Source organism: Microtus ochrogaster, unplaced genomic scaffold (genome assembly GCF_000317375.1).
Source record: "Microtus ochrogaster isolate Prairie Vole_2 unplaced genomic scaffold, MicOch1.0 UNK44, whole genome shotgun sequence".
Lineage (NCBI taxonomy): Eukaryota > Metazoa > Chordata > Mammalia > Rodentia > Cricetidae > Microtus > Microtus ochrogaster.
Genome location: NW_004949142.1, coordinates 2,108,957 through 2,122,149, shown reverse-complemented (window position 1 = coordinate 2,122,149; position 13,193 = coordinate 2,108,957). Strand labels below are relative to the sequence as shown.

Sequence of the window (13,193 nt, the reverse complement as noted above, 5' to 3'; positions counted from 1 at the left end):
AAAAAAAAAAAAAAAGAGAGAATGCTTTTTATTACTATTACATTTATAGTCATTCTTGTGTGTGTGTATGCACACATGTGCACATTTGTGTTACAGCACACCTATGGAGGTCAGAGATCAACTTGTATGAGTTGGTTCTCCCATTCTACTCTGTGGGTCCTATAGATTGAAGTAGGCTTTTGATGGCAAGCACCTTTAACCACTGAGCTATTTCTTGACCCCAAATGGGACTTCTAAATTCAAGCCATGTAATGTCAGGTGTATAAGCATAGCTCACTTGAAAAGAATGCCAAATATGCACAGAGCTCTGGGTTCAATCTCCAACATCACACAGACCAGTATGGTAGCATACACCAACAATCCCAGCACTTCGGAGGTGGAGCATGAGAAATTCAAAGTCACCATCAGCTCAAAGCAAGTTCAAAGCTAGTCTGGGATATATATATATATATGTATATATACACACATATATGTATGTATGTATATGTATATATATATATATGAAGGGAGGAAGGGAGAAGAAAGAAACAACGGAGAGGACGTGATTCCTGTAATCACATGGTAAAGGCGAGAACTATCACAACAAGTACACTGTGGCACTCACAGTCCACACCCATCCATACAAACATAATAAATGTCTCTCTCTCTTTTTTTTTTTTTTTGGAAACAGTCTCATTATTAAACCAGGCTGGCTCAGATTACAAAGATCCACCTGCCTTTGCTTTCTGTTTTTTTTTTCTTCTGAAGCAGGCATCAGATTTAATCAGGACGTGATTGCTTCCTCCTACAATGGACATGCCAACTTTACACCACTAGGTTTATCTTGACAACCCAGTTCGTGTTGCTGCATACAGGGTACACAACTGACTAAGACTGTTGTTAAAAATTCTCTCCTAGCTGCCTGCATGGCAGGGGACCTGCCTTTGCTTTCTAAGAGCTAGGATTAATTTTATGTGCCACCACATCCCGCTAAACCTCAAATTTTTTAAAAGTGGCATGAGGCAGACACAACCATACAAGGCTTTACTCTATTTACTCTATGAACAAACACAATCCTCCTTTGTCACCAAATAATAAGACTTTATTGCTGGCTTCTGTACAAATTCCAAATAAATAAATTTTACTATTGAAAAAAATGTATCAAGAGGAAATAGAAAAAACTATCATTGAAAAAGAAAACCAGGCTGGCTGATGATAACACACACTTTTAATCCCAGCACTCATGAATTCAAGGCCAGCATGATCTACAGAGCTAGTTCTAGGACAGCCTGAGCTACACAAATAAACCCTATTTCAAAAACACAAAAAGTAAACTGGGCATTTTAGATATTTTTCTTTTTATTAATTAATCAATTTTTTCCCAGCCCGATCACAGGGCATTCTGGATATTAATGGCATCATTTTACACTGCAATTTTAAAGTTAACAGAAGCTGGGTGATGCTGCAGGCCTTTAACTCCAGCACTCAGGAAGCAGAGGCAGGTGATCTCTAAGTTTAGGGTCACCCTGGTCTATAGAGCAAGTTCTAGGACAGCCAGGGCTACACAAAGAAACCCTGCCTTGAAAAATCAAATAGAAAAACAAAAACAAACAAACAAAAAAAGTCCACTTGCCTTGAACACTCAACAGGACTGCCTCAGCGTCCTAAATACTGAGATTACATAGTCAGACACCAGGGACACCAGCATGCCTCACATCCTTTACTTTTTTAATGACTTCTAGGGAACCTTCAGCTGATTTTCCTTGGGTCACTATTGGTTTCATCCCTGAATCAAATCCTTTCCATCTCTCATACTTTGGGAATATGAATGGTAATGATCTAAGTTTTAGTATCCCAAGCATAGCTGACATTTTTTTTAGCTTATGCATTTCTTCCAATTGAAAGGAAAAAAGACAAAAACAAGAATAAAATCTATTTATTATCTCTTGCACATTTGCATTAAAATAGCAACTTTATTTCATAGTATTAGACACATGCCCACACACACATACATATAAAACCTATTTCTGTGACCTAAATATTTTAAAACTATGAACCTCTTTTCAAGTAAAACTCTTCTGAAAGTCCCATCCTGTTAGCACAGATGGCATATAAAAGATTCCAGGGGTACAACTCAATGGCAGAATACTTGTATAGCATGATCAAGCCCCTGAGTTTTGATTCCCAATATAAGAGGAGGGAAAGAGAGAAAAGGGGCCCTAAAAGGAATCCTATAAACATACTACATAAAAGTAACAGATGGCTTTCTTACTGCTATTTATTTAACACTATGATCATGTAAACAGATTCTAGAAAGTCTTTGAGTAAATGTTACTTTTTTTTTTTTTTTTGATTTTCGAGACAGGGTTTCTCTGTAGCTTTGGAGCCTGTCCTGGAACTAGCTCTACAGACCAGGCTGGTCTCGAACTCACAGAGATCCGCCTGCTTCTGCCTCCCAAGTGCTGGGATTAAAGGCGTGCGCCACCATCGCCCGGCCGAAATGTTACATTTTTATAATGATCATTATATGTCCCCACCGTAGGCCGAGAAGAGCACCCAGGCTAGGTCTGCTCAGTAAACACCAGGCCCCTTCACCTCTAAGGCCAGCACTAAGAAGGTGGGGGGGAGGGGTGTCTAGGCCCTGCTCCTACCCCCTAGTACTGAATCAGCCAGGGCCACTGACAAAAGAACTTCTATGTTTTTTTTTCTAATGGTCTCAGCAGTCTCAGTTCAACTCGCTACAGAATGAGAGACACACAAATACCGGCCAAACTGAAATACAGTGCCAGATTATGTCCAGTTCCTAGGAAAATCCAAAATCAAGCACTGACAAGATGGCTCAGCAAGGCCCTTGTTGCTATGTGAATCTGATCCCTGAGACCAACCTAGTGGAGAGAACTTTCACAAATTGTTCTCTGACCTCCATACACCCAACATGGCACCTGGGTGCCCACAAATATACACACACACAAACAGATGTAATAAATGTAAACAGAGGAAAAATAGCTTCCTCAAATAATACATGCAGGCAAAATGCCCATACACATAAAGTAAAATAAATACATTTTTTTAAAGAAAACATCAGGAGGGGGCCGGAGAGATGGCTCAGAGGAAAAGAGCACTGGCTGCTCTTCCAGAGGTCCAGAGTTCAAGTCCCAGCAAACACATGGTGGCTCACAACCATCTGTAATGAGATCTGGCGCCCCCCTCTGGCTTGCGGGCATACATGGAGGCAGAATGTTGTATACATAATAAATAAATCTTTAAAAAAAATCAGGATATTGTGGGCAGTTAGTAATAATTTCTCACATGGATTTTTTATTTAAAATAAAAATTATTATCACCAAGCCTAGTGATGTATGCCTTTAACCCACCACTAGACGTAGAGGCAGGCACATCTCAATGAGTTAGTTCCAGGCCAGTCAAGGCTACACAGTGAAACCCTGCCTCTAAAAACCTTGAAAACAACCCAGTGGTCGTGGTGGTACACATCTTTAATCCCAGCACTCAGGAGGCAGATCTCTGTGAGTTCAAGGCCAGTGTGTTTTACAAAGTGAGATCAGGACAACCAGACCTGTTACACAGAGAAACCCTGTCTCAAAGAGAACAACAAACAAAAAAGAAACAGCCTGAGCCAGATGTGGTGGCTCATGCCTGCATGCAATCCCAATACCTGGGGAGAACTATGAGTTTCAGACAAGGACAGACTAAAAGGTAAGGCCCTGACTTAAAGAGGTATTTGTTTCTGTAGCTGAGCACACCTATGGTTATAATCTTTTTTCATTAAACATCAATGCACATACCAAAATCCATCAGTCCTGTCAGATATAAATACTAAAGAGTATTTCCTCTCTAGCATCTAGATGCATCACCATTAAAAGCTGCACAACCACAAAATGCTAACCTTAACAGGACTTTACAGCTTCGTAGTAAGTACAGCTAAAACTTACTTTAATGAATCCAAAACCCAAAATGTTATCTTAGCATAAATTACATTATATATTTTTGTTAATTATATATACAATTCATTAATTATATGAACAAATGTCTTATTTAGTAAATGCAGTAAGAGGTGATGTCTCACTCAGAAACGGTGGTCAGATTCTAAAGGAGTCATCAAAGCTCTATTAGACAAACAAAAGTCAGTCTAGATTACAAAGGTTTCCAGAGATAAAATGCCATTTTGAAAAGCTACAAGTGTAACTCAGTCCCCACCACTGTCCACCTAAAAAGCCAGGCCTAGTAGTGCAGGCCTGCAATCCCAGTAATTTGGAGCCTGGGGTAGGAGGACTGTAAATTCAAATAGGAGCCGCCTAGACAACAGAGTAATTAAAGGCCAGCCTAGGAAATTTGGTAAGACCCCATCTCAAAATAGAAAGTCAAATAAAGACGGCTGGGCGTAGTGGTGAATGCTTACCATTTGCAAACCACCAGTGCTCTAGTGGCAGAGGCAGGAGGATTGCGAATTTGAGGCGTCTGAGCTACCTGAGACTCTGGCCCTGAGAGAGAAACAAAACAGCAAAAATCCTGCCAGGTGGTGGTAACACACACCTTTGATCCCAGCAGAGACAGGACGGAGTTCGAGGCCGACCTTGTCTACAGAGAGTTCTAGGACAGGCTCCAAAGCTACAGAGAAGCCTAGTGTCAAAAACCAAAACAAACAAACAAACAAAAACCCTGAAATATTATAATGTATCTTTTATGACAGTGGAACTTATCACAGTCAGAAGTCTTCCTAGAAACCCTTGAAAGAAAAGATACATACCTGAACAGTAATTGTATCGCCTGTCTAAAAGGTCACATTATTTGTATGACCTATAAGTCTACCTTCCATAACTGATGATTCAATTACACTTGCGTAAATTATAAAATTCAGGCTAGAGATATGGTTCAGCTGGTAGCATTAGTCTTGTGCACACAAGGCCCAAGGTTCAATCAGGAACTGCAGTACAACTGGCATGGTGGTGCGTGCCTATAATCCCAGCATTTGTCAGGTAGAGAGGGAGTTCAATAAGTTCAATGAGACTCAGCTAATAAATTTGAAGCCAGCCAGGTGGTGGTGGCGCACGCCTTTAATCCCAGCACTTGGGAGGCAGAGGCAGGCGGATCTCTGTGAGTTCGAGACCAGCCTGGTCTACAAGAGCTAGTTCCAGGACAGGCTCCAAAACCACAGAGAAACCCTGTCTCGAAAAACCCAAAATAAACAAACAAACAAACAAACAAATAAATAAATAGATTTGAAGCCAGCCTGGGCAATGTGATCAGCCCCTATCTTTAAAATAAACAAATAAATACAGATGAATAATAAGTAGATAAAACCACTAGTGGAAAAGATGATATTGAATACAGGTTCAGGAGTAATGTCAGGCACAAGATGGTTCAGCAGGTAAAGCCTGATTACCGAAGTTCAATACCAAAAGTCCTTAGAAAGGTGGAAGGAGATAACTGACTCTATATGCACTGTGTCATGCCCACATACACGCTCCCCACCACACCAATATGTAATTAAAAAGCCAATCTAGGAGTTAGAGAGATGGCTTGGTAGTTAAGAACATATAATTCTTGCAAATTTAGCTCCTAGCACCCAATGTGAGGCAGCTCAGAACTGCCTCTAAGGCCACCTTCACAGGATCTGATGTCCTCTTCTGGCTCCCACAGGCACTGCACTCACAAACATGAACCTCTCACAAATAATTCATATAGACATTTTTAAAAAATAAAAATTGGGGGCCAGAGGGATGGCTCAGAGGTTAAGAGCCCTGGCTGCAGGCAGAATACTATATACATAATAAATAAATCTCTTTAACAAAAAAAATTGTGCTAGGCAGTGGCACATGCCTTTAATCCCAGCACTCAGAGGCAGGCAGATCTCTGTGAGTTTGAGGCCAGCCTGGTCTCATTATTTAAATGAAATAATTATGGCATAGACAGTTCTGTAACTTGGTTAATACACACTACATCATAGGGCTTGAATATAGATTGGCTTTTCCAATTTCTATATATTTGTTTGTTTTGTTTTGTTTTTTTGTTTTGAGACAGGCTTTCTCTGTGTAGCTTTGGAGCCTGTCCTGGAACTCCCTCTGTAGACCACGCTGGTCTCGAACTCAAAGATCCACCAGTCTCTGCCTCCCAAGTGCTGGGACTAAAGGCGTGCGCCACCACTGCCTGGCTTCTTCTTCTTTCTTTAGACAGGGTCTTGTTATGTATTCCTGGTTGATCTCAAACTCACAATCTTCCTACCTCTGCCTCCCAATGGTAGACATATAAAGTTTCACTATTATGCTCAAATCCTTAAACCCTTCAAAGGAGGCCGCATTTACTCACAGAGCATCTTACTATGTTTCATTCCCTCTTCAATGGCTTTAAACCAAAGGACATTACTGACAGTAGATCAATGTTTTTTTCTTTTATTAAAACATCTAGAGATAAATATACTGACTATTCTCATTTTATTAGTACTATGGTAGTAATAATAGTAACAAGAGTCAAATCCAGGGCCCATCACATATTAGGGAAGTACTCTACCACTGACTGAGTTTATTATATCCCCAGCCCTTAGTTTTCTGGGGGATATTGGGTTTTTTTTGGGGGGGGGAGGGGTTCAAGACAGAGTTTCTCTGTGTTCTGTAGACCAGGCTGGCCTCAAACTTAAGATTAATCTGCCTTTGCCCTTAAGTATTTTTTTAATAAGATTTTATTTATTACGTATACAGTGTTCTGCCTGCATGTTTGCCTGCAGGCCAGAAGAGGACACGAGATCTCATTAAAGATGGTTGTGAGCCACCATGTGGTTGCTGGGAATTGAACTCAGGACCTCTGGAAGAACAGCCAGTGCTTTTAACCTCTGAGCCATCTCTCCAGCCCACCCTTAAGTATTTTTAAAGGATTTTTTAAGAAATAATAGCATGATAATTTACATAAGAGTCTGGGAATTTAACTCAGTAGTTGAGAACCTGCTACACATATACACCTGCTACACATATACACACAAACATAAATAAATAGATAAATAGTAATTAAAAAATAAAAAGAATTCTATTTGCAAACTGGTGATTTAGCTCAGTGGGTGAAGTGCTTGCCTAAGTACTACGCACAAACCCTGGGTGTGGAATTGGAGAGAGGGCTCAGAGGTTAAGAGCACTGGCTGCTCTTCTAGAGGTCCTGAGTTCAATTCCCAGAAACCACGTGGTGGCTCACAGCCATCTCTAGTGGGATCTGATGCCCTCTTCTAGCATAAAGTTGTAAATGCAGATAGAGCATTCATATACATAAAATAAATTTTAAAAATTAATTCTGGGTGTAGAAGAGAACACCTGTATCCCAGCATTGCTGAGGCAGGAGGGAATCACAAATGATGGTCATTCTGGCTATACTGCAGATTTAAGGCTGTGTGGTATATGTAAGACATGGCTTCAAAATTTTTTTCTTCGATTTTCAATATTCTCTATGCAAATGCCAGGACATTCAAAATTTTAAGTGGGTTATGTCGGAGCAAGTAAAGATGACATCTAAAAATGTATGTGGTAACAAAGAACTATGACATGTCAGATTTTGATTTGAAAAAGGTTTTATTATATTTATTTCATGGGGTATCAGAGGACAACTTTCAGGACCTGATTTGGTTCTTTCCTTCCACTTGTGGATCCCAAGAATCTAACTCAGGTCATGAGACTTGATGGTAAATGCCTTAAGTCCCTGAATCACCTCCATAGATACTATTTTTAAAACTTATTTTCAATTTCCTCTTCTTTTTTCAACCATCTAAAATCAGGTGTTTTGTGATTTTTTAAATTAAATTTATTAATATCTTTTGTGTTTATCATGTGAGAAGACACACACGGGGGTCAGAAGACATCTTCTTGGAGTCAGTCTCTCCTTCCACCTTTCAGGGATCAAACTGAGGTTGTCAGGCCTGTGGGGCAAGGGTTTTTTTTTTACCCCCTGAGCCATCTCATTGGCCCATAAAATTAAGATTTTCTATTAACTCAGCTAAAGCATCAAACAGGGTCCCCACTCAGTTTCTAAATGACAGCACTCACATCCTGATATCCATTTCTCAAAATCTTCACTCGAAATTCTGTTTGAGCCTGTTGAAATAGTTGAGGACCATTTTTTCCTCAAAACTTTAACTATCCGCACTGTCTGGTTTCAATTTTATTAGGTCACCTTGAATTCTCTGAAAAGCATCCAAAGGTTTTCATCATCAGTTTGTGTGTCTCTTTAAAAGACTTTAATTTAATAAAATTAATAAGCTCATGTGGTCTGCACCTGCTATAGGGTTTGCTATTTAAAACAAACAGACAAAAACTTCTGGTTACTCAAACTTCTGTGGATCTGCGCAGCGTTCTAAAAACCCCTGGAGAGCTGTGAGCAGCGGCCTACACAGCAGGCACATGACCGCAAGGGTTTCTCATCAACCCCCCCAATTCCTTAGTGCTGCAAAACTTCTCATGGCGTTCTACACACAGGACTGTCAAATAGTGTCGACTTAAAACTGTTCAATTGTTTTGTCTATTTACCAACCCAAGCATCTCCAAGAATTTAAACCCTTCAAACTGCCTTCTGACACCGAGCTACAGTATTTCCGTGTTGCTTTGAATAATTTAAAAAAGGGGGGGGGGGGGACTTGAGTTCTGAGGCTCATCCTTTGACCCAAATTGCTGTTGCCAGGAGATGCGGTAGTAATGCAGCGATTTGCGACTCTGAGGATGCATTTTACCTAGAACAGCCAAAGGCCACTAAATCCTTTATAGTTCCAATTATTTCTGCAGTAACAATTTCAACAGCTAAAAGACGAATTATCCTAATTCAGCCATGGTTTCCTCTCCCCCGCCCTCCTCCCCCCCAAGGCCTGCCTTCGCAAGGACATCCTTTCCAGATCAACATTTGCAGATGAGGAAAGAAAAATCAAGGTTTAGGCACGAGTTATCTCACGCTCGGAAAGGCCATTATTATACTCACAAATCTTGGTAGGATGCGAAGTTAAGTTTACACCAGTCCACAGTCCTAATACCTTACTACTTTCCAAGCCCAATTAACGGCCTGAAAACAACAGCAGTATTTATGCCCAGAGAAAGCTCAATGCTCGCCTAAACAAAAAGGCGTCTGATAAGTACGGGTACGCTTTTCCAGGGCAAGGACGTGTTAGATAGACGACAAAGGGTTTGTTTATCACAATGAGGAAAAAGGAAAGAAAATTCCCAAGACGATCGGGGCGAGCAAAAAGCCAAGGGTTCGGAAGCCCTGGCCTGGAAACCACTGGCCCCAAGCCTTCCCCAGCCCAGCCCTGTCCCGAGGGCCTGCCCGGCGCCTGCACAGGCCCCCGAGCCAAGCAAAGCGCAGCCCCAACAAAGCACCCAGCCGGGAAGCCCAAAGCCAGGGCCACCTAGGAGGAAGCCCGCGCGAAAGGGGCGAAGCGAATGGGGGCGAAGCCGGAGACGCGGCCTCCCTCATATCGGGCTCGGAGGCCCCTGGAGAAACCAGCGGCGGAAAAGGGAGGCGGTGTGCAAGGCGGAGCAGAGCGCAGAGGGACGGAGAGCCAAAAGGCCGGGAGGAAGGCGGCCCCGGGCCCGCCGCGAGCCCTGCGGGGGTCCTCGGCGACGCCCGTGTTTACCTGAAAGTCTCTGTCCTCGTTGAAGCGGGAGAAGCGGTCCGCCATTTTGCCGCCTTCACTCCTCCTCAGGACGAGGCTCTCCGGTTCGCTCCTTCCCTCCCGCGACACCCGCCCCCTCCCTTCTTCCACGCCTCCTCCCACGCCCACCGGGCGCGCGCAGCTGGCGGAGGGGGGGCCACTGGGAGGGAGGGAGGAAGGGAGGGAGCAAGAACCGTCCTGACGGGAATTCCGAAGGCGCAAGCGCTCTGCGGGCCCGGAGGCGGAACCTTCGCTCACCGCCCGGCTTCGCGCACGGCCCGGAGCGACCCTGGCGGGCCGCACATGCGCACTCGCGCCGGAGCGCCCCAAGCGCTTCCGGAGGGGGGGGAAACATCAGCGGGCCAGGACGTGCTTTGGGGAGTGTCTGCTGGCTCACTTATGGTGTTTAATGGTCTTTCTTTCTTCTGCTCTTGTTTCTGGTCAAGCCCATCCGGTATTTGGCAAATAATAGTATACAGTAGCATGAGATAGGACTTTAGAGAGCCAGAGTTCTTGTGTTTTTGTCGGTTTTGGACAGGGTTTCCTGTATAGTCCAGGCTGGACTCCAGCTCGCTAGGTAGCCGAGGCTCGCCTCCCATTAAATTGACACATAATAGGATTACTTGAGACGTAGGAAAACAAAATCTCTCTTCTCATCGGGCTTCCATTCCAGGCAGGAAGTCAGATAACTAGAAAAATGACTTAATAGTTGTAATTATTAGCGAGTGTCAAAGACTAAAACTAGGTACAGCCACGATTGAGGCTGAGAAAGATCTGGAGTTCAAACTCATCCTTGGCTGCTTAGGGAGTTCGAAGCTAGCCTGGGCTAAACAAGACATTGCCTCAACAAAATCTAAGTGATGGCCGGGCGGTGGTGGCGCACACCTTTAATCTCAGCACTCGGGAAGCAGAGGCGGTTTGAAACCAGCCTGGTCTACAGAGCGAGTTCCAGGATAGGTTCCAAAGCTACACAGAGAAACCCATCTCAAAAAACAAACAAAAAAATCTATGGGAAACAGTGGGGCAGGGGGAAGCTTTAATGAAAAGGACAACCTATCTTAAAACTATGTGTAAATCAAGGCATAACAAGGAATTCACAACATTGCATGTCTACAAAGAACTTGAATTTTTTTCTTATTCTTCCTTCAATATGTGTTTGGGGCTCATGTATGAACTGTTGGATCCCCTGAAACTAGAGTTACAGACAGTTATGAGCCACCATGTGGGTGTTGGAAATGAACCCCTCTACAAGAGAAGAGCTTTTAACTACTTAGCCATCTCTCCAGCTCCTATTTTCTTAATGTTCTCCTGGAGCGGGAAGCTTATTTAATTTTATTAGACTTACTCATTTTACTTTATGTGTGACTATTTCACCTGTATGTACGTATATATGTGTACCTTGTATGCTCTTGATGTCTAGGGCAGTCGGAAGAGGGCATCAGATTTCCTGGAACTGGAGTTACAAGTAGTTGTGAACTACCATGAGGGTGCTGGAATCTGAACCCTGGTCTTCTATAAAGGCAAGTGCTTTTAACAACTGAGTCGTCTCTCCAGCCCTCACCACTTTATTTTTTTAAGATTTGTTTATTTATTATGTATACAGTGCCTTTATGTGTAGCTGCATGACAGGAGAGGGCACTGGATCTCATTATAGATGGTTGTGAGCCATCAAATGGTTGCCAGGAATTGAATTCAGGGTCTCTGGAAGAACAACCAGTGCTCTTAACAACTGAGCCATCTTTCCAGCTCCCGCCCCCTTATTTTTTAAGTCCTGGTCTCTCATTAAACCTGGAGCTCTCCCTGGTCTGGCTAGCAGGCCTCAAGGGCCTGCTTCTGGTACCAGGGAAGGTGCAGCTGTGGGCAAAGTTGAACACACAAGGACTAGGCCCAAGCCAGTCTAGAGAGCAGTTGGATCCTAAGTCATTTTCTCAGTTCAGACAGCAGCTGGAGGCTTTCTCTAGCAATGCTAACCAGATTCTGGACCTTAACATGCTAGCCGAACCAAGAAGGAGCTAATTCGCTGAGAGGAGAGGAGCTGGTGAAGAACCAGCTGTCTTAGCCACCATTCTGTTGCTGGGAAGAGACACCATAGCCGAGGTAGCTTTTAGAAAGTGTTTAATTGGGGGGGGGCTGCCTTACAGTTTCAAAAGTTTAGGCCATTATCATCAGGGCAGGGAGCATGGCAGTAGCTGAGAGCTACATCCTGATCCACAGCCAGAGAGAGAGAAGCTGAGACTGACACTGGACCAGGCCATGGCATGGTTTTTTTTTTTTTTTTGGTTTTTTGAGACAGGGTTTCTCTGTGGTTTTGGAGCCTGTCCTGGAACTAGCTCTGAAACCGGGCTAGTCTCGAACTCACAGAGATCCGCCTGCCTCTGCCTCCCGAGTGCTGGGATTAAAGGCGTGCGCCACCACCGCCCGGCCATGGCATGGGTTTTTGAAACCTCAAAGCCACCCTCAGTGACACATTCCCTCTGACAAGGTCACACCTCCTAATCCTTCTAATCCTTTCAAACAGTTCCACTCACTGTGGACTAAGTGTACAAATATCTGAGCCTATGGGAACCGTTTTTATTCAAATCACCACACTAATATTCTAGTCAGAGAGTCAGATTTCTCTTGTTCCTGCCCAAATACCCCATGGAAAATCCATCATTCTGGAAAACCCATTCAGAATGAATATTTGAAGACTAAGAAGAAATCCTGGAGGCTGGAGAGATGGTTCAGCAGTAAAGAACACTTTCTGGTCTTACAGAGGAACCCAGGTTTGGTTCCCAGCACTCCCATGGCATCTCAGCACCACATGGCATGTATTTCCCGTTCCAGGGGCTCTGATGCCCTCTTCTGGCCTCCAGAGGCACTGCAGCCCTGCAGTACACATTGTGTGACTTTCTTCCTCAGGAGAATAATCATCTATTTATCCCAGATAAAGAACTGAGTACAGACTAAAGTACAGATGGTGTCAAAGTCCAACTCAGCTCCAACTCAGCGAACACATGAGTTTTATTAGGGTTACTTTCAGGAATGTAGGTGACAGGTTACTTACAGAAGGAGAAATGACTCAAAGACAGTTTCATCCTCAAAGCCCACCCAGCAAGGGTGACAACTCACTAAAGGTGGGGGCTTGGAGCACACTGTACAACTGGCTCACAGCGTAGCTTGTCCCTACTTCTTCCAAGTGGTTTGCCATATCTGAATCTCTTCTAGGTAGCTGACCCAGCCTTAGCATGCACCTCATTGGCAAGTCCTTACTGCTTGTATACACTTGGGGAGGGAGCGGTCCTGTGAATCTCATTAGTTTCAGGAACTTTCTGAAGCTTCTCAGTTGTTTACTCCTGAATTGAGTTTCCCTGAAGGATTAAAGGTTTTATATTAGGGGGAAATGCTACCCAACAGTATGCAGACATACATTTTATTCTGGCCAGGCAGTGGCACACACCTTTAATCCCAATAATCGGGAGGCAGAGACAGGTGGGTCTTTGTGAGTTTAAGGCCAGTAAACAGTCTACAGAGTGAGTTTCAGGTCAGTCTCCAAAGCTACTGAGAAATCTTGAAAAAAAAAACCATTTTATTGTGTTGACTT

The 13,193-nt window shown here is 43.4% G+C and overlaps 1 protein-coding gene across 5 annotated transcripts in view; it reads right to left on the bottom strand.

The window, feature by feature from the left end:
* Gpatch8 (G-patch domain containing 8) overlaps positions 1–9,801 on the bottom strand; it is a 73,911-nt gene extending 64,110 nt beyond the window's left edge. For all 5 annotated transcript variants that reach the window (XM_013354433.2, XM_013354434.2, XM_005369103.3 and 2 more), the window contains exon 1: positions 9,593–9,801. Coding sequence is in view for 1 of the 5 variants with exons in the window: in XM_005369102.3 (XP_005369159.1) it covers positions 9,593–9,637 (45 nt within the window). In the remaining 4 variants the exon portion in view is untranslated. The remainder of the gene's footprint in view (positions 1–9,592) is intronic.
* Positions 9,802–13,193: the final 3,392 nt, after the last annotated feature.